Raw genomic sequence first — 25,434 nt, 5'->3', positions numbered from 1 at the left:
GATATTGATACCTGCTATTTAGATTCTCATATATCACTCCTAAAGCTCTATAAGTATTAAACTCTCCTGATTTATTGATAAGCTGTATGCTTCTTTGCATTGCATTGCTTGGAACTCTACTGTACATATTGACAGTTCAGTTAAGGCATTTTAAGAAAAACCTTTTAATACTAGTAAGTTTTCAAAATGATAAAATATTAGATCTTGGAAAAGAAGTTGCCCAATACCAAAGAGGGAAAAGTCACATTTATATGACTCGTGTCTAGGATAAACATTCAGGTTTATGCGTCTGTAAACCAAACTGAATGCATATTCTTTGGAAGTATCTAATTCAATAAACGTCAGTTTTTACTTTGTAAAGGACCAAGTGGCAGGCATAGCGAGTAACAGAAAAAATGCATATAACAAGGTCTGAAGGCTGGCACTGTATCTTTTGTTCCTATGCATATCTGACAGGGTCTTGCAGACTGAACTCTTAGAAGCTAGGAAATTGAAGTGAAGACATAGAAGGGAAGAAGAGTCAGTGTGAGTGGGGCACTGAAAAACTGATTGAGGGCAGTGGGGAGGACAAAGGGAACCTTGGGGAATAGGTGGCACCTAACTAATGGGTGGAGAAGAGGTAGCACTATGCCAGAGGGAAAACATGGAAGAAAATTATCCCACTTAGAGAAACTACGTGTGCTAAGTTACAAAGGCATAAAGCACAGGGCATGTAGTGAGAGTGGAAATCACAGTGGGCTCAGTGTACCTGCAGGCACAGCACAGGGAGGTAGGAGATGAGGCTGAACAACATGTGGGTGCTGTTCTCTAGGCCGCAGGTACTCAACGGAGTTTCCTCTTTGTTTGATTTCAGCAGAGGGACAGCTTTGATTTAGAAAAATTATTTGGAGACACTGGACAATGGAAAATAAAAATGTCAAAGCGAATTGATGCAGTGGTTTATCTTGGAGATTTGCAGGCAGAGAGACCTGAAATATGGAGGTTGCAGCGGAAAAAGAAAAAAGGGAAAGATAAATTCCACAGGAGCAGAAATGCAGCCTATGGGACTAGATATTAGTGTCTTTCCAGCTTAGGTGACTGATATTTGGGTGATATGTGACCTACAGTGGGGAAGAAAAGAGCAAATTCTAGTCTGAGGTTAGTTTATAAGCAATATAGGCATTACAGACCAAATAAAAATGTAAATCTTGTTAATCTATAGTGTACTTTTTTCATTTCTACAAACGTTCTCACTAATATATTGTGTTGAACATGTGTTTATTGGAGAAGATATGACAATTCCAAAACTATAAGCTCCTTACAGACTAACTGGAAAACTATGTACGTCCATATTCTTCCCATAAATGACCAGCAACCACTTAAAAACATACCAATGAGGTCACTCACTCTCCTCTCCTGAGGTCCCTTCCCTCGGAATAGAGCTTTCTGCTCCCTGATCCTAACTCCGGTGACATGCATTTGATAATGTCAGTGGTACCTGATTAGGGGTCGACAGTCTCTTTTCCCGGGCTCGCCTGTGGCCTTCAACACCAAGGTGGGAACTTCTTCTCCTGATATTCTCTTCTGAATCCGAGTTGGACAATTTCTCATCATCTCCCTTTTCTTCCCCACCGGAGAGCTTTTGATTTTTTTTCTTTCTTCTGTTTCTCCTTTCTTTTGCGCTTTTAGAACTCAGTTTTGATGTTTCAGAAGAACTCTCAGAGAGGCCCATAAGCCGGCTTCTCCTTCTACTTGTATATCCAGCTACTGCCTCCACTATTGCCTGTTGGATCCAGATGTCACACATACCGTGAGTCACTTCCAAAGTTGGGGAAACCTGATGATGGGGGACCTCTCTACCACGAATTTAATTATATTGTGCATTAATCATGTCCCTTGTATGAGAAGAAATGTTATTTTCTTTACACTATGGTCAGAGAGCTTACAAAGTATGTATTTATTGCTTCTCCTGCACTATAACCAAGCGCAGTTCTGCTCTGGAATTAAACTATTACATACTATTACTACATTTAGAGTAAAGCAATTTTAAATAATACATGTGAAAGTTTTACTAGGCAATTCTGGGACATAAGGCATAAACCATGTGATAAGATGATCTGCATATCTTGTTCAGATAATTAATGCAATATTATCAAAAGAATCAGGCCCTTTATAGCTTAGTGAAGAATAAGTTATCTGAAAATTAAAATTAATTATCATAGAATAATATCCCAAGAAAATGAAAGAAACTCCTAGGAGTGTCCTAGGAAATTCCTGCGATAACTTTTATAGAAAAAACTCCTTGTAAAATTTTGGAAGACGTATTGTGAATAAAAACCACTCATAATCCTACATCCCCAAAATAACTGGTATTACTATTTCTTCCAGTCTTTATATAAATAATTTTTAAAATGTTTATGTCTTATACTCAATTTTATATTCTGCTACTTAATACATTGTTATAACAACACCTTTTCCTGTCATAATATTCTTAAAACACATAATTCTATGGTTCCAAAATACTCTAAGGTACAAAAGTATCATAATCCTCTTAACCATTTTCTAATTTTTGAAAATGTAAATGCTTTCTGATGGTTACTATTATTAAAATACTGCACTGAACATTTTTCTGCATCAAGTTTCTCTGCATTATAGGTTACTACTCTCTCTCCAATAGGTTAGATTCCTTGAAGAGATTTAACTAGGCAAACCATCAAATGAATGTTAAGACTTGTAGAATATCTGAAATTTTAGTTCTTAATATAAACCTTCTCAAACTTTCCCACTAAATTACTCATTTGGAGAGAGGATTAAGGAGAAATCCTTAAAAATTTGTGACTTAGCCCAAAGTGGCCACAATCATACGTATAATTTTTTAATAGCTCACATTTTTATCTTAGAAATCTTTACAACATTAACAAAAATTGGTGCCCATTTTTCTTTCTACCCATAGAATATCTGTTAACATTAACATTAAAATAATTTCTCCTAAACCTGTCTGTACAATTTTTCTGGGGAAATACATCATGTTTTAGGACTTTGCATAATGCCACAGGCACTGAGGAAACGCAGAGTAAAAGGTTTAGGAGAAACAGAACATTCTCTGTGCTGATCATGGGGGAAAGTGGACTGGGTCAGACGTCAATTGTAACTCAGTCTGGAACTGGTTCCTGCGACCACTCTAGAATGAAGATTTCAGTTTCTGTAGAGGAATCTATTACAGAAATCACCCTGGGGAAGGTGGGGCAGACCACAAGGCCTCTGGTGTTCCCTCTGCACTTCTACTTCTAGGAAGAATTTTAAACCAAATAACAATACCTCCGCTTCTTCTTGCTCTTTTTTAAGTCGATCTAACATCTGTTGAAATTCTAACTCTTTCTGCCTGGCTTCTTCGATATTTGCCTGGTTCTGTTCTTCGTAGGCCATGGCAACCACAGCCAGGATCAAGTTTATTAGATAAAAGGAGCCCAGGAAAATCACCACAACAAAGAAGATCATGTATGTTTTCCCAGCAGCACGCAGTGTCTAGGGGAAAATGGAAATCATTATTTTAATAACAAAAAAGTATTTTTGGTAAATGATTTCAGCTTGAATGGCATATTAAGCATGGGCAAATTGGGCAGTTCTGTATAATCTCATGTTATCAAACTATAAAGGGATAAAATTATATCTTCATGGAAAACAATCAGTATGAAAATATATACTTTTTACTATAAAGTATATAACAATCAATTAAATTTGTACTAAACTTAGATATAATTCTTGATTATTAAATAGAATAATGCTGAAAAAATTTCTCCAGTCTAAAAATTACTCAAAAAACTAGCTGCTTTGCTCATTTTTAAATTATAGGACTAGATAAATAGTGCCTTTTAGTTTTAAAATTTTTTCTTTAACAAGAAATATTAGCAATGATGCATTTTGTTCAGAAAAGATAATCCTATCATATGAACTTATTTATTCATCTTATACTTATTTTTAATTAACATTTACTAAAAATTTAACAATAAAATAAATGGTAAAAATAATTCCAATGGTACAGATATTAAATGAAAAACAAGTCTCTCCTATCTCTGATGCCTAGTTACTCAAATCCTTTTTCTATCAGTCACTGTTGTTTTGTCTTGGGTAAATTCTTAGTATGTAGTATAATTGTTAGCTCAATAGGTATATTCACTTAAATTTTCATAGAAATTCCCATGTTACTCTCCAGGGGTTCCCAGGAATGCCTTCCTCTACATATCTCAGCTAGACAGTATTTCTCTTTTGATCTACATTTTGATCTTTGTCATTCTGACAGGTAAAAAAATTTATGCCACATTTAACTTGCAGAAAATGTGAATATCTTTTTGCATACTTAAAAGTCATTTATATTCCTTTTTTCCTGTATGTTTGCATTTCCTTTCTATATTCATTTATAATATTCGCAGAAATTAAATAAACATGAAACAGGCCAAAAGAAGAATATGTGGCAAATTGAGAAAAGTGTTGGCTATTATCTATAATACAGAATCATCATTTTTGGTCTCTTTCCTCTTGGGGGATAAGATAGAGCCGACAGGCCCAAGAGGATCACATTGAAGTTAGGGGAGATGACCATGTGAATTAACAATTACAGTACAAGAGGTGGATGCTTTAAACTGAAGAATGTGCAAAGGGTGTGCAGGTCTAGAGCAAGGAGCAACTGAATTGGAAGAGGAGAATTTAGAGAAGTGAATTGAGTCTTTTACTCTTGTGTTAATTTTCTAGCGCTGCCATAACAAAACGCTGCAGACTGGGTAGCTTACACAACAGAAATGTGTTTCTCACAATCTGAAGGCTGGAAGTTCAATATGAAAGTGTTGGCATGTACGTATCTCCTAGGGTCTCTTTCCTTGCCTTGCAGATGGCCACCTCCTCACTGAATTCTCACATGGCATGTTCTCTCCGTGTGTGTGTGTATCTCTGGTGTCTCTCTTGCTCATGTCTGAATCTTCTTTTCTCATGAGACCACCGGTGAGATTGGATTATGATGCACCCTAATAGACTAATTTTAACTCAGTTACCTCTTTATAGGCTCTAGCTCCAAATATAGTCATTCTAAGGTACTGGGAGTTAGGATTTCAACATATGGATTTGGAGGCATGCAATTCAGTCCATAACAATTGTATATGGGAGTTCAAAAATAAAGCATGGTGAGCATAGGCCAGCCTGGCTTTTAGGGCACTGGAAGCAGAAAGGCACATGAGGAAAGCATAGTTTGTTCAAGAGAGGTAGGAGAGAATATTACAATATATTTCTTGCTATTTACTTAGAATATTATGGGATTCTACATTTGCAAAGGGGGGAAAAGATTTAGAGATCAAATAAGTCCAGGAAAGATAATGAAGTAATTTTTCATTCAAGAACTATCCATTTACTAGTGTTGGAAGCAGAAAATGTTTAATTTTAATAACAAGACAATAGAGTTTTCTCCTCTCAATTGAATAAGACATCACATATTTAAAGCAGGCAAGAGCAATACATCAGATTATGCAATGAATGCAGTGAACGTTTCTCTTGGCACTCACCTGTTGGTAAAGGTTTTCCCAGTAGTCCTGGGTCATTAGCCTAAACAAGGCTAAGAAGGCCCAACCGAAAGTGTCAAAGCTCGTGTAGCCGTAGTCTGGGTTTCTGCCTCCTTTCACACAGATGTACCCTTCTGGACACTGACTACATGAGAAAAGGAATAACAAGTCAGAGTGGCTTCAGGATACAAGCTAAACAATCCTACAGAAAAGTGGGGAACTCAAGGTTCCTTTATGGGGGCGGGTGTGGGGGGGTCAATATTGAATAATGATTAAGAACAGATTTTTTGGAGTTAGGAGGAACTGGGTTAGAATCCTACCCCTACTATTTACTAGTTGGTAAATTTGTCAAATTACTTAAATTTTTTAAGGCCAGCGCCCTCTTTCTGTGAAAACAAGATAACACCTATTTCAAATGGTTAAGATTGTTAAGTTTAAAGAAGATAATATATGCATATTACCTAGCCTAGTTCCTGCACATAAACAGTAGCTGCTATTATATCATCATCATCACCATTAAAACTTGGAAACATACACCAGATGTCACATAATAGTTATTGTATTTATAAAGATTGATATAGGCCTCTAACAAAACTGTGTCTCCCCTCACCCCCATCTTTATTATTCTTGGAGCGAATCACAATCAAGAATAGTCAAAGCAGCTTGGCTGGTATAGCTGGGTGGTTAAGCATTCACCCATGAACCAGGAGGTTACTGTTCAATTCCAGGTCAGGGCACATGCCCAGGTTGCAGGCTTGAAACCCAATAGGGGGCATACAGGAGGCAGCCAATCAATGATTCTCTCTCTACTTTGATGTTTCTATCCTTCTCTCCCTCTCCCTTCCTCTCTCTGAAAACAATAATATATATTATATATATAATATATACTGTATATATTATATAGATAATATAATATTATCTATATTATAAAGGGCCTGTGGCCCTAACACTGTAACGACCAAAGACCAGCGCAAGTGGGCAGGGCTGCAAGTGCAGCCAGGCCGCACCGGTGGACAGGGCCACACAATTTTGTGCACTGGGCTTCTAATATATATATATATATATTATTGTAAAGTATATATATGTGTATATGTATATGTATATATATGTATATGTATATATATGTATATATATGTATATATATACACACACACATATATATACATACATATATATACATATATATGTATGTATATATATGTGTGTGTGTATATATATATATATATATATATATATATGCAAAGAATAGTCAAAGCATAGCAATTGTGTAAGATTTGTAGCCTTAAGACTCTTTTCCTTCCTCAAATTGGTGGATTGGTATGCATGATGCAAAATAAACAGTGTTCTGAGGTGTCTTTGGGAGCTGCCACCTTATCATCTTTATTTTTATGTTTCCAGTGCATACATGGCCTGGTGAAGAGATATCTATCTGAGCAGAAGGAGAGCAAGTACAAAATGCTGCAGCAGAGATAAAATTGGTGTGCAGGAGAAACAGCAAGGTAGATATTTGCATTAATATGAGATTCTTAAAATGTCTTTACCCAAGTCCATGAGATCCTTTTTTTTTAGAGTGCCCCCAAATGTCATTGCATTCAGTCACCTATCAGTCACACTTGATTGGAGAATGAGTAGAATTTGAGGGTGGAAAGAACATTTGATTTTCTTCAGCAAGAAGCAAAGCTGAAAAGTAACCCACCAACGTTTGGTAGGGTTTATGGGAATCTTTTTTATCTACTGTCTTAAGGCTTATATGATGTATATCTTGTTTTCATTTAAACACTACCTCCAAGTCTTACGTTCAAAGGTACGCAGTAACTATGAACCTTATAAAGTCTGAACTCATTGTGGGGGCAGAAGGAATTAAATGATGCCATGAAATACGTAAAAACAATATGAATCAAAGGTTCTTATCAGCAATCCGAATGAGTATGTTTTTCCTTTTCTTTTTTTAAGTCTTTACACTAAAAACAAATACTACGTACCCTGAGTCTGAGCTGTTACCACAGAGGAGAGCATCTTTAGATCCCTCCAAGAAATAAAAATAATCTGTGTGGGAAGAAATTGAACAGTAGAAGATTATGGAGTGTAAGCTGCAGCAGGTAAATTAGTTAATATAGACATTCACACACATTTAGGCAACATGCATTTATTTATTTATTTCTTATATAGTCTCCCTCAAATATTTATTGATAAGCTCTTATGGGCCAGGCAATGAACGGTAATAAACATGATAATAAACATCTCTCTAAGCCAATATTTCAGAAGAAAAACAAGAATAATGTACAGAACTGAGGCAAATGATTATGGAATAATATTTTATTGTTGGCTTAGTTGTCCCTCATGTGTAAAGGCAATATAAAGACACACTACAAAATTCAAGGACTTTTTCTACTTTTTATGAAAACAAAAGCAAACAAAAAAAGAATTGCTTGAGACCATTTCAGAAAGTTTAAAAAAAATCATTCAAATTCCAAACTCAGTAATGGAACCAAGAATAAGAGTAAAAGGACTAGTAAAAAAAAAAGGTGTTTAAATAAAAGTTGTACACTGGCCGAAACCAGTTTGGCTCAGTGGATAGAGCGTCGGCCTGCGGATTGAAGGGTCCTGGGTTCGATTCCGGTCAAGGGCATGTACCTGGGTTGCGGGCACATCCCCAGTGGGAGATGTGCAGGAGGCAGCTGATCGATGTTTCTCTCTCATCGATGTTTCTAACTCTCTATCTCTCTCCCTTCCTCTCTGTAAAAAAATCAATAAAAAATATATTTAAAAAAAAAAAAGTTGTACACTGATTCACAAAAGAGAAGGTGAATGCAAATAATTTACCATAAGATATATTACTTTTATGGCATATGAATTGAGGAATAAAATTCTTTGGAAATTGGAAATAAAATGTAAGATCATATTAACAAAAATTAGAAATTGAAAAAATAAAGATAAAAAGAAAAATATGCTAAATTCTTCATCAAAAGTCAGTAAAAAATGTATATTTTATTTGAAAACCTTCAGTTTTCTTGTTTTAGATTATATCTTTTTTGTTTTATTTACAGTATTTAAATATATTAGCTAGGTTTTATTTGCTTTTATCTTCCCCAGTGAGTGGACAAGTAAAGTAAAAAAATGATGCATAGAATTCTTTATTATCCAAGGAGAATCTTGACCTTACTCCCTGATCCCCTTCCATCACAGGTACACACATTTGAAAGGTTTCTTGACTTACAGCCCACTCTGGGTCTAATGACCTTTAAGGCTTATGCGTTCCTGCAGGCCACATCGTACAGACACACTGCAAGTGTCAGAAAGCACAACCTTGCTAGCTCTCATTCTCACCCAAACTTATCAACAGTTCCGGTGAAAAAAACTGTTAGGGATTCATTGTTTAGAAGACATAGAGTTCGTGCTTTCTGTAACATACTCTAAAATATACTTGTTCATTTAGCAGACTTCTGAGATCATGTGTATAGATCATCTGATATGGTACCTTTAGAACTAGCTCTAATAAATTAAACTTTGATGTGATGCATTAATGAGATTGAAGAAGCCATTAGAAAGAACTGTAAAACCCATCATTGGTTATAAAACTGTTTTGCTGTATGGGACTCTTTAGAAATATATCAAGACACTCATCTTAATATGTAGTAATTGATGTATCATTATAACTAATATAAGTATATCATGCTATTATAGTTATATACATGTAAAACATAATTATATTCTCATATAATAAATTACACTATAAAATAAACATAGGTAAAGATTATACAATAAAATTAAATACATAAAAATATATCTTATGGATGAAATGTAATAATTAATAGTATTAATTCATAGCTAAATTGATTTCTCTAGAGCAAATTTATTTATTTTTTATCTAACAGAAATTGAGAATTATGAAAGTATCTCATGCTTCCAATACCAGGACTGCTAGAAAGCTCTGAACCAGGGAGAGTTATTAAAAATATAAAATGATCAAAATTCACACTGTAGCAACTTTCTACATATTTGAATAATTTTGAAATAATTAAAATGAAAGCAACATTTAACCTTCAAAGAAATCAATGCTTTTAGCTTTATTTCAACCTCTGAACCACTGTAGGGACAGTCGTACCTCTGTAGAGCTCTTCATCAAGGTTGTCCAACGTGCTTGATTCATTACTCTCAAGGGAAGCCCGCAGACATTTGTGCTTCAGGCTGCCCATGAAGAGCTGCAGGCCGATCAGCGCAAACACGCTCAGACAGAACACTGTCAGGATCATGACGTCTGAGAGCTTCTTCACAGACTGGATCAGGGCCCCCACGATGGTCTTCAGGCCTGAATGCAGAGGGCGTAAAAAAAAAGGTATTCACAATGAAATAAAGTTTTTGAATGAGAAACAAACACAGCTTTCCTGGAAACGCATGCATTTTGTCAGGCCAGTGACCTTAAATAGTCTAACTCAAAAAAAGCCCACGAGGTCAAAAAGGTGGATTTGCTGGTTTTTATATATTGTTTCCATATATTATTGCAAATGATTAAAAACAGTAAAACATTTCCAATGAATAACCAAATTGTCAAAGTAAAAGATTTGGTTGCTCAAACCATATCCACACTCACTTGTAAAAAATAATTTTTTAAAAGTGTCAAGTCAGTAAATTCTTGTCACACAAACCATTTCTCTATATACTAGCACTAAAACAAAGAGGCTGACTTGCAATGCATAGTGACAACTTACTAATTTTCAGTTAAGAAATGGTTTGTTGAGGAAAGATAAAAGAAATATGTCATGCAATACCTTCATGCTGATATTCTCTCTCTTTTCTTAACTCTATGAAAAGCAATGTAAACAAATTGAAATTTTCATTCCTGAATCAGTCAAATGGAAAATGAACTGATAAGACAGGAGGGAAAATTTCAAGTTGAGATGTGAGCCAAATGGCCATCTTCATCCTCTAAGACCCATGCAATTGATTAAACACAAAGGCTGACTTTTATAAGGATTCTGAAAAACATAATAAATTAGATTCATTAAATTTTCATAAGAGAAAGTCTTTCTTGTCTTTTCTCCAAATGATCAAAGTCAGCCCCAGTGTTTAACTCTCACCTGGAATGACTGAAATTGTTTTCAATGCTCGGAGAACTCTGAATGTTCTCAACGCTGAGACATTGCCCAGGTCCACAAACTCTGTCACATATCTGCAATAGGGAGTTTATACACAAACACAGTGACAACACACGCACAAACACAAAGAACAACTCCCAAATAGTTGGAGTTATGAGTGGCCTAATGCTTCACACCAATCACTTCTTACCTGGGATTACAGAAATAGTTTTCAAAGCTCTCAACACTCTGAAAGTTCGAAGAGCTGAAACATTGCCTAGGTTTACAAATTCTGTTAAATACCTGTAGAATTAAATCAGAGTTATTCAGAATTTAGATAGAGTCTATGATACTTACCTGTGCCTTTAGTCAAGGTATTTCCTACATTTGGAAAGTCTTAAAGATATACTTCTGCAACCCTTTTCTTTCCTATCATACCTAATTGAATTTAAATAGATTTTAATTGACATATTTGATGTGAGCAAAATATAAATATATTATTAAAATGGTTTCATACACTTAAATGCCTAAATAAACAATTACATGCTTTAGTTATTAGATCTCAACATTATGGTACTATAGATATTTAATAATCTTATAAAATATCAGTGGCAAACCTGGGAAACTGTATGCTAAGTGAAAGAAGCCAGACACAAAAGGCCACATGCTATATGGTTCCATTCATGTGAAAAGACTACAGTAGACAAATCCATAGAGATGAAACATAGATGAGAGCCTTCCAGTAGCTGGGGGAAGGGGGTGAATGGAAGTGACTGCTTTTGGGGGGTGATGAAAATATTGTGAAATTAGAGAGTGGTAGTGGTTGCACAACTTTCTGAACATACTAAGAACACTGAATTTCATACTTTAAAGGAGTAAATTTTATGGTCTGGGTAGTCTATTTCTACAGTAAAGGAGACTCCCCTGAGAAGTGGCAGCCTTGTGTGACACGATGTTGTCTCATCAGCAAGTGGTAGGTACAACTGCAGTCATGTGTGATCATGAAAGGAGGGAGCCTGATGACATGGAGGTGGGACAGGGGGTGAGGGAACCAGAGACCAGAAATCTAAAAAGACCCTTCGGTTTTGTCTAAGTTCTTTCGATGAACATCCACTACTTTTACATCAAAATGATAGAGACAAAAATATTCTATCTAGGTTTGAGATTAAAAAATTCTTTTAAAATGTTTCTGACATATTTTGGAAGAAAGTAACCATGTAAATAAATTACAATTATATGTTAATATTTTTCCCCTTGAAAATAAACTGGTGATGCATGTGTAATACATATACGATGCATTAATGTTAGGTTTAATATGCAGTGACAGCCCTTATAAAATATACTAGTGGCCTGGTGCATGAATTCATGCACATTGAAAGGCAATTAATTAGAAGAAATATTTTAATATCGCTATTTGTCCTTTCTCTATAATAGAAGTGTCAAGTAAATTCACGATAGACAATGACAGGTAGAAACACATGCATGCGATTGGTGCCAGTGAGAGCTTTATATGTATCGCACATGCGCGAGTCAACTTAGCCTTTTATAGATATAGAACAAATTTGCTTAATTAGACCTGCTTTCTGATTTAGCTAAACTTTCTCCAGCCCAGTGAAACACTCCAACTTCTCTTTTAGGTAATTGTCAGCAACACAGCAGTAAATATCAACATCAAGCAGATTATTATTGTAGATCACGCAGGGAGAACAAAGGGTAAAATATTTAACTGCAGCAGTGTTTGACTATATTCTGTGCAGTAAGAAAACCTGAAGTCATTTTTAAGGTCCACCATTTCTTATTTCTTTTCAGTAGGGCCAAGTTTCTAAACTTTCTAAATCTCTGTTTTCTGGCTAGTGAAAAGAAAGTAGGACTCCACCGAGTCTCCTATCTACCTACTCCAGGACTTCTGTGAGGATCAAATGAGATGAGGAATGGAAAATGCTTCACAGACATTTGGTTAAAGCATAAAGTGTTTCCACCTGGCTATAAAGCAAGTCATGCTCCTGGGATGAAGAAACTGCAAGGAGGCTAGTCATCCCTAGGGAGAGGAAGCTGTGCGTTGCTATGTGATGTCATTATCAGGATGGAGGGAAGAACACTTAGCATATTAGCCCTTTATATAGAGAGAGACTTCTATATTTTAATATATTTATTAGCACTTGAACAGTCTGTATTAATAAAAAGGGCACCATACTTATAATTAAAGACCTATTTTTTTTTCTGTGATTAAAACAAGTTTTATTTGTGTTTAAGTAAGAACTTGGAAAATGTGTGAACCTAATTGGCACCACATAAACTATCCATCCAAATGCTGGGTGCAGAGAGAGATGATCAATCTTAATGATGTCATACACATTTGAGTGAGAAATGGTCTTCCTATAAAAGTTAGTATTTGCCAACAAATGACTAGCTTTTATACAGTTTTATTTAAATGTAAGCATTGTTCTTACTGAAATACTGTGCTGTCTGTGATTTTCACAAATTTGCCATTTGAAAAACTGAATGTAGTACTTACGCAAAAACAATGACGATAAAATCAAGCCAGTTCCATGGGTCACGAAGGAAAGTGAATTCTCCTATACAGAAGCCTCTTGCAAGGATTTTTATAAGTGATTCAAAAGTATATATTCCAGTAAAAGTGTACCTAGACACAAGAATCCATTGGGATATTAAATATGAAAAGAATACAGCACTAGGTGAATCTTTATAATTTATTTTTTCCTGATTAACCAAAGGAAGGCATCTACTGCAGTGTGGCTGTTGGCTTATGGACCCACTCTAACCATTAAAATAAGCTAATAGTCAAGGTCTTTCAAAAAAACACACCTTAATATGTCTATATCGGAAACCCTCCTAGAAAGTAGAAGAACTGAAAATTACTAAGAACATAGGTTTAGATATGCCTTGAAAGTTCCTATGTTGATCCTATCAGAAATACAGCCAAGGATAAGAAATATATAACATGTCTAACAACAGGCAGGGTGTCTCATACATTCATTCTTCTGGAAAAGACTGTATCATCTAATTATTCTTTTCTAAATATTCTATTCTACTGCTGTCAGGTTAACACCATAGGAAAAATAATAATAATAGAAAGAAAAGAAACTATATAACATGGGAAGATAAACACCACAATTTTTATTGATGGAATAACTTCTGGTAGGAAAAGGAAAGGATAACAATGATACTACTAAGACCATATTAAAATGTACATATACCCACTTACTCTACATTCTTGGCCCAGTCTGGAGGGTTACTCATGGTCATAAATATGCAGTTTGTCAGAATAGTGCACATGATAAGCATGCCGAACAAGGTAGCTTAGAGTCAAGGAATATGATGAACGACCATGGCAAGAATCTTTAATATTTAATAATAACACCTGTTGAAATCTTTTTCTTAGAAAATAATCTATACATATAAAAGCCTAAGCAACCTGGCTGACTGGCTGACTGGCTGGCAGCTATGATGTGCACTGACCACCAGAGGGCAGACACTCAACGCAGGAGCTGCCGAGCGACAGCAACTTTGCAGAGTGCCCTCTCACACTTTGGGACCCCTTGGGTGATGTCGGACTGCCAGTCTCTGCCCAATCTCCCAGGCCAGGCCAAAGGACCCCACCAGTGCATGCACTGGGCCTCTAGTTATTAATAAATTTATAGACTTTGTAAAATCTCTTTAAACATGAGAGTAATAGGTTAGAGTAATATATCCTAAATTGTAAAACTGACATTCTTCCAATCTTCCCAGAGACCTACACCAAAATTATATTGAAATGACAAACTAAAAACAGTCTTTTCGGGTACGAAAGGACTAAAAATCTATATTAAATTGGATGCAAAAAGTACATTTGAAAGAACCATTGCAAGTAAGCATTTTTAAAAGGATATGAATGTACTAAAATCTTAATAGATATTCTTCTCAGAGGACTGAAAGGAGAGATCATGTACAAAGCAGGTGTGGCATTGAAACGGAAGATTGCTTTCCCTCTGTTCAATACTATGAAAGTCTGCAGGACCAAAAAGAAAACAGGATGAAATTGAGAATCCAAAATTTAGTACATTAATCTCAGCAATTTTCCTTTCTATGTGGTAGTGTCATATTAAAGAAACACTGCCATCAGACTCAAGCAGTGCGGTTCCACTACCATTGAAACAACGATGTATACCATGCTGGCCAATGAATTCCAAGTCCATTACTTCTCAGCAGGCTAGGAGTGAAGTATTTATGAGCATGTGTTACTTAGAGCACCCAAAATGCAGTGTCTTTTCTTTTTTATATCCCTTCAATGCCCACATCAGTGACAGTAAGTTGTGGCCATTGGAATTAGTTTAAAATACAACTTCCTTCATTCATTACACTGCATTGTAAGCAAACCAATTAAAAACTATCTATCCCTGATTTTTACCATAACACCTTGACACTTTTAATCCTTGTTGGCTATTGTTATGGTTAGCAGAAAGTGCTCCAAAATATAAATTCCTTCAAAAAATATTTTCACAAATATTAGAGTTGGAATAATCCTAGTACACAGATCAATTTTCCTATTTTTAGATGTAATACTAATAAGAGCTAAAATAAAAGGACACAAGTTACAGTGCTTGCTACTACCCATGGTAATTTTTTTAAATGATACAAATAGAACTAAACATTCTTAAAACATTTAAAACCCAAACAAGTAAATAGCAACAATACCAAAACACTAAAACAACCTACTGTTTTTGGATTGAAAATCAGAAAGTCCAAGTTCAAATCCCTGTCTTACATTTCTGCACTGGCAGGCACATTGTGTTCACTAGAACACATTGACTGGGTCTTTTTATTGTTGTTACTTAATCTGCATTTTATACGACTTTATGAGTGGGCTTCTGGTAGTCAATATTTTTCTACATTGGGGACATAAGTTTGAATATCTTGCTTTTTAATTGCATGTGACACTCTTCTCAAGGAAACGAATCTGAATCTATTAATTTTGGATGCCCTTTTATATTCCAGGTCTCTTTCCCTGTACTACTTTTATGTCTAAACATAATTTAACATAAAGTTCACTTTTACATTGAAAATTAGTTTAAAATTAATACCTAGTGCTTGAGTAGGAGTACTGCTTTCTTAAATTTCAATATACCATGCTTAAAATTCACTCATCCATTATTTTCTACAATTATGTAGTGAGCAACTATAGTATGAGGCAATGAAAAGAGTTTAAACGTAAGTGAGGCATGAGTTTTGCATTCAAGGAGCTATCCAGAAAGGCGACAGGAACATGATAACTCTAATATATTAAAGACAAGATGTGACAGGAATCACACAGAGAAATACAAATGGAGGAGTATGAGAGCAAAGAGGGAAAAGGGTCCTATGTCTGTGAGAATTATCCGGGAGACTTCTCGTCCTTCTCACTGCAATAGCCTTTCTCTCCTCAGTTTTCTGGGTAATTTTACGAGATGCTCTTTTGCCTTCGTCTTGGAACAATGGAAACTTTTCTGATTTATGCCTTCCCTCCCTGACCATCTCAGACTTCTCCTTCTCTCCAACCCTGTAAAGGAAGCAGCTCTCCAAACTTCATTATTAATTGAGCGATCTTATGTCTTCCCAGGGAGTCAGCTGTCACCTCCACAAAATGCACTCTGGACACATCCCCATGATTTGTCAGTTGACACTTGCTTTGTTCCTACTGGTATGCGTTTAAGGCATGTCCAAAAAGGAAGAACAATATACTGAACACTTTAAAAAGATTAAGGAAATCAAAATGGCATGATAGAACCAGTTTCAATAAAGAATTAGAAAAAGTAGATATTCTGAATATCCTACATATGTATTTACTTGAATATTTTAGTCATGATGTGGATCTTCCCTAAATTCCACTCCAATTTAAATTAACTTTCTGTACAGAACGAGGCAGAGACCGCACCCTGCAGTCCCAGGAAACTCACCTTTTTGTCTGCATAGTAGGGGTCCAGGTCCTCCAGCGGCTCCGACACCATGCCTGGAGGGATGTCCCCGTAGATGAAGGGCAGCTGCTTGCCAGCTTCCAAGTCAGTGCTTGGCTTCGGGCCTTCTTCATGATCGTCTTTCTTTTCTTCTTTGGGTTCCTTTGTTTTACTTTCAGCAATACGTTGTTCAATGAGGGCAAGAGACTGTTTTGTGAAGTAGACAAAGCTCTGAGGTCCTGGGGGAGGCAACATTGCCATCTTTTCATCCTGTATATTTTATTTCCCCTCCAGCTCCTTCATTAGAGGCCTAAGTAGAAATTGAAAAATAAAGCCTTAAGTGTTTACCAACCAAGGATGGCACATCAAAATAATAATAATAATAATAATAGCAATCAATATTATTATTAATAAACCACTTTTCGGTTTCAACTATAAAACACGATGTTCACAGAATTATTAGCATGTTAAGTCAGCATTTATTAAATGACTATTACATGCAACACATTTTCCATGCTTTCTAGCCACCTTTATTTTAAAATTTGAACTTAACACTTCACTGTTTTTCAAGTAAAAAAGTGACAACTTAATGAAAAACAATGAATTTCCTTTATTTTTCATATGTTTTCACTTTCAGTCCATTTCAACTCAACTCTCCTCATTTAAAAGACTCTATAGAATGCTTCTCAGAGCACCACTCCCAGGTTCTCCCCTTGCCTCTCTGACCCCCTTCTCATAACAAGCTCACAACTGCTGCTTCTCTCTTCGGGAATGAGGTGGTGAAGACTGTTTTATTCTATTTTACACATTTATTTCTTTTAAAATATATACATATCCCTTCACAAATAAAAAAATACATTTCTGTTTTGAATTAAAAACAATTTGGGGAAACGTTTTGGAAAGCACAAAGAAGAGAAACTTGGGAAACGTTTGTGATTCAATTAAAAGAATAAAAATACCACTAGGATATACATTCAAACCATGACTTCCTTAATTAACCTATATATGAATACAAAACATTACAAAAACTACAGAAAAATATAGAATATTCACTTTTCTATATATTATTATTTTGGAATTTTCCAAATAAATAGCATAAAATAAGTTATTTAAAAAATAACAAACTCATTATTTCAATGAGTCAAGATACCTTCATAACTCCTGCATTCGAAAGTGAAAATTCTTACTTTCTTTTTGGCACTAGGGTTGCCTGAGCATTGGGACACACTAACTTCCAGCATGCCACCCGCTGTGAACAGCTTGAAAGGTTGTGCATTAAGTGACATCATCACACTCAGAGGGAGGGTGAATGAAGAGGAGCCATAGTCTGCGTTTTCATTTTCCGATATTAATATAAAAAGTAAGGGGATCACAGTAGTAACAACATTACAAAAGATTTTGTAAAATAGGTTTTAGAAGCAGAAATGAATTATTATTTTCAAAGTTTCTCCTGTTCCCATAACAAACAAAATAGATTTCACTTATATTTAGAAAAAAATAGGTTATTTTTCCCTTAATTACTTGAGCACAATATATCAATATAAGTTCTTTACCAGAAATGTATGCATTTTAAAAAGATGTGGTAAATCAATTTAAATAACCAGTTAAAAAAGTAATCATTTTGTAATGTAATGATCTACTTTAAACTTTATAAAGCTGATTTGCCTTTCTGGAAAAAAAAAAAGCCCCTTTTATGGTTTATCACACAATTGAGTCTGCCTCTTGCCTTGGTATGTATCATCACATTTCTTTTTCTTTTTCTTTTTCTTTTTTAAAAATATATTTTATTGATTTTTTACAGAGAGGAAGGGAGAGGGATAGAAAGTTAGAAGCATCGATGAGACAGAAACATCAATCAGCTGCCTCCTGCACACCCTGTACTAGGGATGTGCCCACAACCAAGGTACATGCCCTTGACCGGAATCGAACCTGGGACCCTTCAGTCCGCAGGCCGACACTCTATCCACTGAGCAAAACTGGTCAGGGAATCACATTTCTTTTTAAATTTGCTAACCCACCTTCAGTTGCAATGTTTTTACCAAATACTTAATCTGGGCATGTTATCATATAAGATATTTAGAACTGTGAGAGTAAAGAGAAAATACAGTTTTTGTCTTGAAGGAGCTTAGATTCTAAAAAGGGACACCAATGACACCAAATCATACAGCAAAGACAAACCTGGTTTCTCTGTGGTAAAGGAGAATATAGCCAAAATAACTCCCACTTTTTTTATATACTACTAGGGGCCCGGTGCACGAAATTCGTGCACTGGGTGTGTGTGTGGGGGGGGGGGGGAGTGTCCCTCAGCCCAGCCTGCCCCCTCTCACATACTGGGAGCCCTCAGGCGTTGACCCCCATCACCCTCCGATCGCCTGATCGGCCCCTTGCCCAGGCCTGACGCCTCCGCCAGAGGTGTCAGGCTTGGACAGGGGACCCCCATCTCCCCCCGATCACTGGCTCTGGCCCCCGCCCAGGCCTGAGGCCTCTGGCCCAGGAATCATGCCTGGGCAGGGGACCCCCATCTCCCTCTGATCGCTTGCTCCACCCCCCGCCCAAGCCTGACGCCTCTGACCCAGGCTTCAGGCCTGGGCAAGGGGACCATCATATCCCCCCAATCCCCGGCTCCGCCCCCCACCCAGGCCTGATGCCTCAGCCAGAGGAGTTGACCCTCATCACCCTCCGATCACCAATCACCGGATCGGCCCCTTGACCAGGCCTGAGCCTCCGGCAGAGGTGTCAGGCCTGGGCAGGGGACCCCAGCTCCCCGTGGTTGCAGGCTCCGCCCCTGCCCAGGCCTAACGCCTCTGGCCTAGGCGTCTGGCCCGGGCAGCGGGGACCTGCAGTGGCAGCGGGGGGCGCCACGATCGTGGGCTTCGCTTTAGGCCCAGGCAAGGGACCCCTAGCTCCTGGGACTGCCAGCTTCGACTGTGCCCAGCTCCCATCGCTGGCTCCACCCCTACTTCCTGCTATCACTGGCCAGGGCGGCAAAGGCGCCTGATTCTCCGATCATGGCTGGGGGGCAGGGCAAAGGCGACCCCAGGGCCGCCTTTGCCCTTCCCCCCAGCTCTTATCTCCCCCCTGGGTTTCAGATCACTGTCAGTGGCAGGGGGCTTCTTCCTGCTTTCCCTTTCGCCTCCCTGCATTGTGCCTACATATGCAAATTAGCCGCCATCTTGTTGGCAGTTAACTGCCAATCTTAGTTGGCAGTTAATTTGCATATAGCCCTGATTAGCCAATGAAAACGGTATCGCCGTACGCCAATTACCATTTTTCTCTTTTATTAGTGTAGATACAGTATATCCTGGTGCAGAAACAGACAGAGATACAGGCGCGTGCCAAGAAAGAGTGGTAACAGGAAGAGGTGAGTTCCTCTGATTTAAGTATGTGCTCAAGAGAACTGAAAGCATATGGCCTCACAAAAAACTTGTACATGAATATTCATAAAAGCATTATTCACAATGGCCAAAAGACTGGAAACAACTCAAATGTCCATCAACTGATAAATGGGTAAAGAAAATGTGGTGTATTCACACAATGGAATATTATTTGACAATAAAAAGAAAGGAAGTATGGATACATATTAAAACATGAATGAACCCTGAAAACCATGTGAGAGAAGCCAGACCCAAGAAGCCACATACTGTATGATTCCATTTGTTTGAAATGTCCAGAATAGGAATAGCCTCTGAGACAAAAAGTAGATTATTATTTGCCAGCGGCTGGTTGGTAAGGGTGATGGAGAGTAACTGTTAACAGTTATTAGGTTAGTGGTTCATGGGAATAGGGTTTGTTTTGGAAGGTGATAAAAATGTTCTAAAATTAGATAACGACAGTGGCTGCACAAGTCTGTAAATATACTAAAAACCACTGAATGTATACTTTAAAGGGTGCCTTTAATGGTATAGACACCACCTCAATAAAACTTACGAAAACATGCTAAAAGTGAAATCATAAAATATGTGAAAATTTTCTAGAGAAGAGGAGAAAAGTTTATTAAAATTGAAACAAATGTACATACTCAGTATCAAACACCTGAGTCTACAGACTCAACATAATATGGAATTGCTTTTGGTTTAGCATTAACTCAAGAGAAGTTAAAGTTTAGTTCTAGCACTCAAAGGCTAAGCTTGGGACGGTTTATAAAACTTTGGTCGCAAACCAGGTAACTTGATTCCAGAAGTCAGCAGCCTTTTAGAAACTGCACATCCACCTGAGAAATAAGGCAGTGAGTGCAGTTGCCACTTGGGCTTAGAAGATTTTCAACACTTTGGAAATCACAAAGGAAAGTAGGAGGGATTATCCGCCTCAACAGACCTTCAGTGTTCACAGGCTTAATCTCCTGGAGAAAAGATGGATAAAGAATTGGTATTTTTATATATAGATCTTGCATTCAAGTGGAGAGTGTCACTTCTTTCAAAATTTATTTGACAGAAAGTCAGGTAAGTAGACGTCATGAACTCAAATGTCCAAACACCAGTCCCACTCTTCAGTGTTCCTATTATCTTTCCCCCTCCTTTTCTTCCCCTCTCTGTTCACTCACACCCTCAATATACAGTTTTTGAATCACTGAAGTAGGTACAAACAGTGGGGGTTGGGGTGACGGATGTCGGTGGTACTATGCATGGGAGATCTTTTCCTGAACAGGCTAACCTAAAGGAAGACCCAGGGCACTTGCCTAATATGAGGGCCTTTGGAAAGGAAGTTGAAGAGACCCTGAACAGATTCTGTCATTATTCTCTAGTTTGGAGGGTATAGGAAAAATCACTACCCCTTATCTGGATGATGGGAATAAATAATGTGTACAAACTATTTTAGTGTAATTTCATAATACTTATAAAAAACCTTAGCTATGTTGATTCATTTATATTGCCAGATAATTTCCCTTCGAGGAATTTATTCAAAAGCAATAATATCAGATGTCCTTCAACATTTATGAGATGTTTACTACAATGTTTTTAAAATATTGAAAAATTGTAATCAATCCAAAAGTCTAATATTTGGGGTTTCATTAAATAAAAAATGAGCATAAAATGAAAAACTGAGCAATTTAGTAGCCTCTAAAGAGTGCTTTCAATGACTATTAAGTGAATTCTAAAAAAAGTTATAATGGATAATTAATGGAATGCAAGTTACACGCACACAAATATACTTGTATATTAATTTCAATTTTAAAAATGTATATACAGTAAATCTGAAATTAAATGTAGAATATGTGTAATGAAGCTTATTCCCATCTGAGGGATTATGGATTAATCCTATTAATTTTTATTAATATTTTTCTTTATTTTTTAAATTTTTACAAGGAAAATGTCATGATTTTTTTTATTCAACAAGTGTATTTGAAAAGCACTTAAACTGATTTGACCTAATTTTAATATACTTAATAAATAAATGTTTATTTATGTTTAATTTGTGATTTTGAAAAACATATTATTACATTTCCACTTCTTATTAATAGTATTATGATGGCATCTTCTTTAGAGTGAGATCACAATATTGCACACACACAAAAAAATACTTTTTTGTTCTCATAATTATTTCACCCACCTAATCTCATCCTAAGAGATACTTAGACAACTAGTTCCTAACACTGCAACTCCAAACTGCAGCTCCAAATTAATTTATTAGTGCCAGAGTGTCAACTCTGTTATGGTTCAAGTAGGATATGTGTGTATTATGTCCATATAATTTTATAATAAGAACTGTGCTTTTGTAATGATTATTATCAGCATATGTTGTATTACACATGAAATTTATATTTTCAAAAATTTAATTATTCCCTTAAAATATTTTTTCATAAAATGTCTTTGAGGAAGCTTTCATTTGACAATTTTCAACATTTCTTGTAAAAAGCAAGAAATCTTTGAATTTCTTGTTTTTTCAACTGTGATTAAAAGGATTAAGATATAATATTTCATTATTTCAAGAAGCAGGAGAGTAATTATTTGTTCATAACTCTATAATAATCTATGGCTCTGTTTTATATTTCACCATCAAGTCCCTTACCTGTAGCTAACTTAAATTCTATTTTTACAAAATTAAAATTGGTCCAATAAGTAATTTTGAATGTCTGCCAAAATCTGAATCAAATTAGGTCAGATCTAAATTACTTAAGATAGTGGACAAATGTAAAAATAAGTACAATAGAACATTTTATTGGTGCTCACTGTTGAAAATTGAAAAATTGCTTTGAAAATGTCACTGCTCTGGAAACAGATAATGCTATTTTCCACAGATACTGGTTTTGGCTGGAACACCATTCATTTTTAAAGCATTCTCAAGCCACAATGGAATCAATACATGAGCATTTAAAAAAAGCATTTTAAAATAATTTATACCTAGCATCATCAGTGATAACTCATGTTATTAATATATCCCCTTGATATGATATGATATGATGAGAATGGTACTTGTACATATAGTTTTCCTCTCCCAAATTCACAACTGAGATCTAATAATGAGAAAAATATCAGAAAAATCCTAAGACAGGGACTTTCTACAAAAACCTGACCAGTATACCTTCAAATGGTTAAGATCATCAAAAACAAGAAAGATCTGAGAAACTACCAGAGCCTAGAGATACCCAAGGAGACAGGATGGTGAAATATAATATGGTATTTTGGATGGAATCTAGAAAAAGAAAAAGGACAGTAGGGAAAAACTAAGAAAAGGTGACTAAAGACAATAATTAATAATAACATTTATCAGTATGGTTTCATTAATTGGGGAAAATGCACCATATTAATGTAAATTGTTAATAATAGGGGAACCTGAGTATGGAATACATGGGAACTCTGTCCCATCTGCATAAATTTCCCATAAATCTAAAACTATTCCAAGATGAAAAATATTATTTAAAGAAATAAATCACAGATGTAGAAGTACACTGTTATATAAAATTAACAATGTCTCAGTAAATTTGACTTTATCAAATAAATACTTTGCCATTATCTATAATGTAACTACTAGTAAGTGATAATAGACCTATAATTCTAACTACTTTTTAAAAAATATATCTTTATTGATTTCAGAGAGAAAGGAAGAGGGAGAGAGAGATAGAAACATCAATGATGAGAGAGAATCATTGATTGGCTGCCTCTTGCATGATCCACCCCCCCCTCCCCCCCCACTGAGGATCAAGCCCGCAACCCGGGCATGTGCCCCTCACTGGAATCGAACCTGGGACCCTTCAGTCAACCGGCCAATGCTCTATCCTATGTTTGGGATGATAACTTTCTACAAATGTGCCTTCTTGGGTAAGGAATGAGCTTACAACTTATAAACATAGCACTAGAATGGAGTCACAATGTCTGAGCCTGAATTATACGTGAGAGTCATTATGATTAAGTAGGCTAGAAAATATGTCTGTAAGGGATTATATGTATTTTGTTTTAGAATAAGGGTAATTTAACTCAGTTGGTAGTGTTACACATACTAAATATATTTTAAGTTGTTAAATTAAGGCTTCATTTTATATGTCTGAATGATGGTGTTATGCTACAAAAATCTCTCTTTTGGTTTCTGTGTTACTTTAGGAACTGTGGGGTAATAATGAGATGAAAGAAACCTATTTGCCTCAGCAATTCTCATTTCGCTGACATCTGAGCACCTGATAATATCGACAAACTAAGGCAACAGAGAGCCCCACTGGAAACACTTAACCATTGCTTAACACAACAAAGACCTCTTTTTGCCACCATAGCATTTTAAAATCTTCTCCTATGATCAGTGGCATCTCCTTCACCCCCTTCCTATTCATAAAATCTAAAATCCCATGATAAAAGAGAAAGACATCATGAAAGATGAGAGGCAATGTTTACTTCTGGTATGAACTGTGATGATCTAAGCTTTCTTCCATGAGACCTAAAATACTTGTATATGAGTCGGGAAGTTCTGCTCTACATCTTGGCATCAAAGAGAGTGTGTGAGCCCTTCCTACACTACACCCAGCCTCAGTATGTTAGGGGAATATCAAGATCATATAAATCCTGTATGTCAACAGCAAGGCGATAAAGCTGAAACATTCAAAGACAAGAGGCAGTTGCACTGTATCATCCAGTACCTCTACTTACTATTTAGATAAGAAAGTGAAAACTGCTTGAAAATGGAGTCTGGTGAATATAGGAAAAACTAATTATTAAACCAGATTTGAGTCCAGTCTTATCTGCTCTCTGAATTGTGGTTAAAAGGACTCTCAATAGATTTCCATTTTACTGATATTTCAACACCTAAGAACATCCCTGGAGGAAAGCAACTGGATCTTCCCTGAGTGTAAGGAATACACTTGCATATTTGGTTCCATCCTTGGCAGAATGACCACAGCGATCATGTTATGAACCAAGAGTTTTATGTAAAAAATAAATGTTACATCACATTGGACATCAAGACAACAGACATAAAGTGGGGCTGTTCTGGGCAAGCTTAGATATTTGTTCATCTGACTTTTGAGAGCTCCTTGGAGAAATTACCAAATAAGGCCTGCCTAGTATGATTTTTTTTTTATTTTGGGTGGGGGGGAGCATAGGAGACTGATTGCCTTGATCATTATCCTTTATCAAGGTAACCACAGTTACCATGTGCTTTTCTGGAAGACAGATTTCATGGCTGCACAGCAGTACTAAATTAAACATGAGGAGATCTTAAGTCTTAAGTTATTAAGATTTAATCATACTGACATTTGCTACTGTTTGGAAATCCTGCACCTTGATTAAATAGCATCCTCGTGAGTCTTAGAGCTGGGAACCTCAGATAACAGAGGATTCCCAACTTCAGTTATCCAAATTCTGCTTGGCATTGCATTTAATATGCAATAAAAGGTCTTTAAAACCCCCGACCAATGTTTTAATTTGCTGTCTTGGTATCTGTCCTATTTTGATCAAAATAAAATACATATTGCTGGCTCTG

At 36.3% G+C, this 25,434-nt stretch overlaps 1 protein-coding gene and 1 long non-coding RNA gene across 2 annotated transcripts in view; one reads left to right on the top strand and one right to left on the bottom strand.

Moving 5' to 3' along the window:
* Nucleotides 1-25,434, bottom strand: part of SCN9A (sodium voltage-gated channel alpha subunit 9) — a 128,438-nt gene that overhangs the window by 51,759 nt on the left and 51,245 nt on the right. Inside the window, exons 2-11 of the mRNA XM_081096284.1 lie at nt 16,534-16,840; nt 14,491-14,609; nt 13,827-13,916; nt 13,116-13,244; nt 10,812-10,903; nt 9,631-9,834; nt 7,508-7,571; nt 5,529-5,670; nt 3,298-3,504; nt 1,478-1,762 (exon numbers count right to left, since the gene is read on the bottom strand). Coding sequence (XP_080952410.1) covers nt 1,478-1,762; nt 3,298-3,504; nt 5,529-5,670; nt 7,508-7,571; nt 9,631-9,834; nt 10,812-10,903; nt 13,116-13,244; nt 13,827-13,916; nt 14,491-14,609; nt 16,534-16,791 — 1,590 coding nt within the window. The 5' untranslated portion in view covers nt 16,792-16,840. The remainder of the gene's footprint in view (nt 1-1,477; nt 1,763-3,297; nt 3,505-5,528; nt 5,671-7,507; nt 7,572-9,630; nt 9,835-10,811; nt 10,904-13,115; nt 13,245-13,826; nt 13,917-14,490; nt 14,610-16,533; nt 16,841-25,434) is intronic.
* Nucleotides 657-25,434, top strand: LOC308522730. The gene is made up of 6 exons (XR_013996255.1): nt 657-1,789; nt 4,729-4,827; nt 6,924-7,024; nt 7,479-7,624; nt 19,815-19,891; nt 24,066-25,434. It is a non-coding gene; the product is annotated as an uncharacterized lncRNA (long non-coding RNA).

Source organism: Myotis nattereri (genome assembly GCF_964212035.1).
Source record: "Myotis nattereri genome assembly, chromosome: 7".
In the NCBI taxonomy this organism is placed as follows: domain Eukaryota; kingdom Metazoa; phylum Chordata; class Mammalia; order Chiroptera; family Vespertilionidae; genus Myotis; species Myotis nattereri.
The sequence above is the reverse complement of the archived record's forward strand: the minus strand, read 5'-3'. Positions and strand labels throughout refer to the sequence as shown.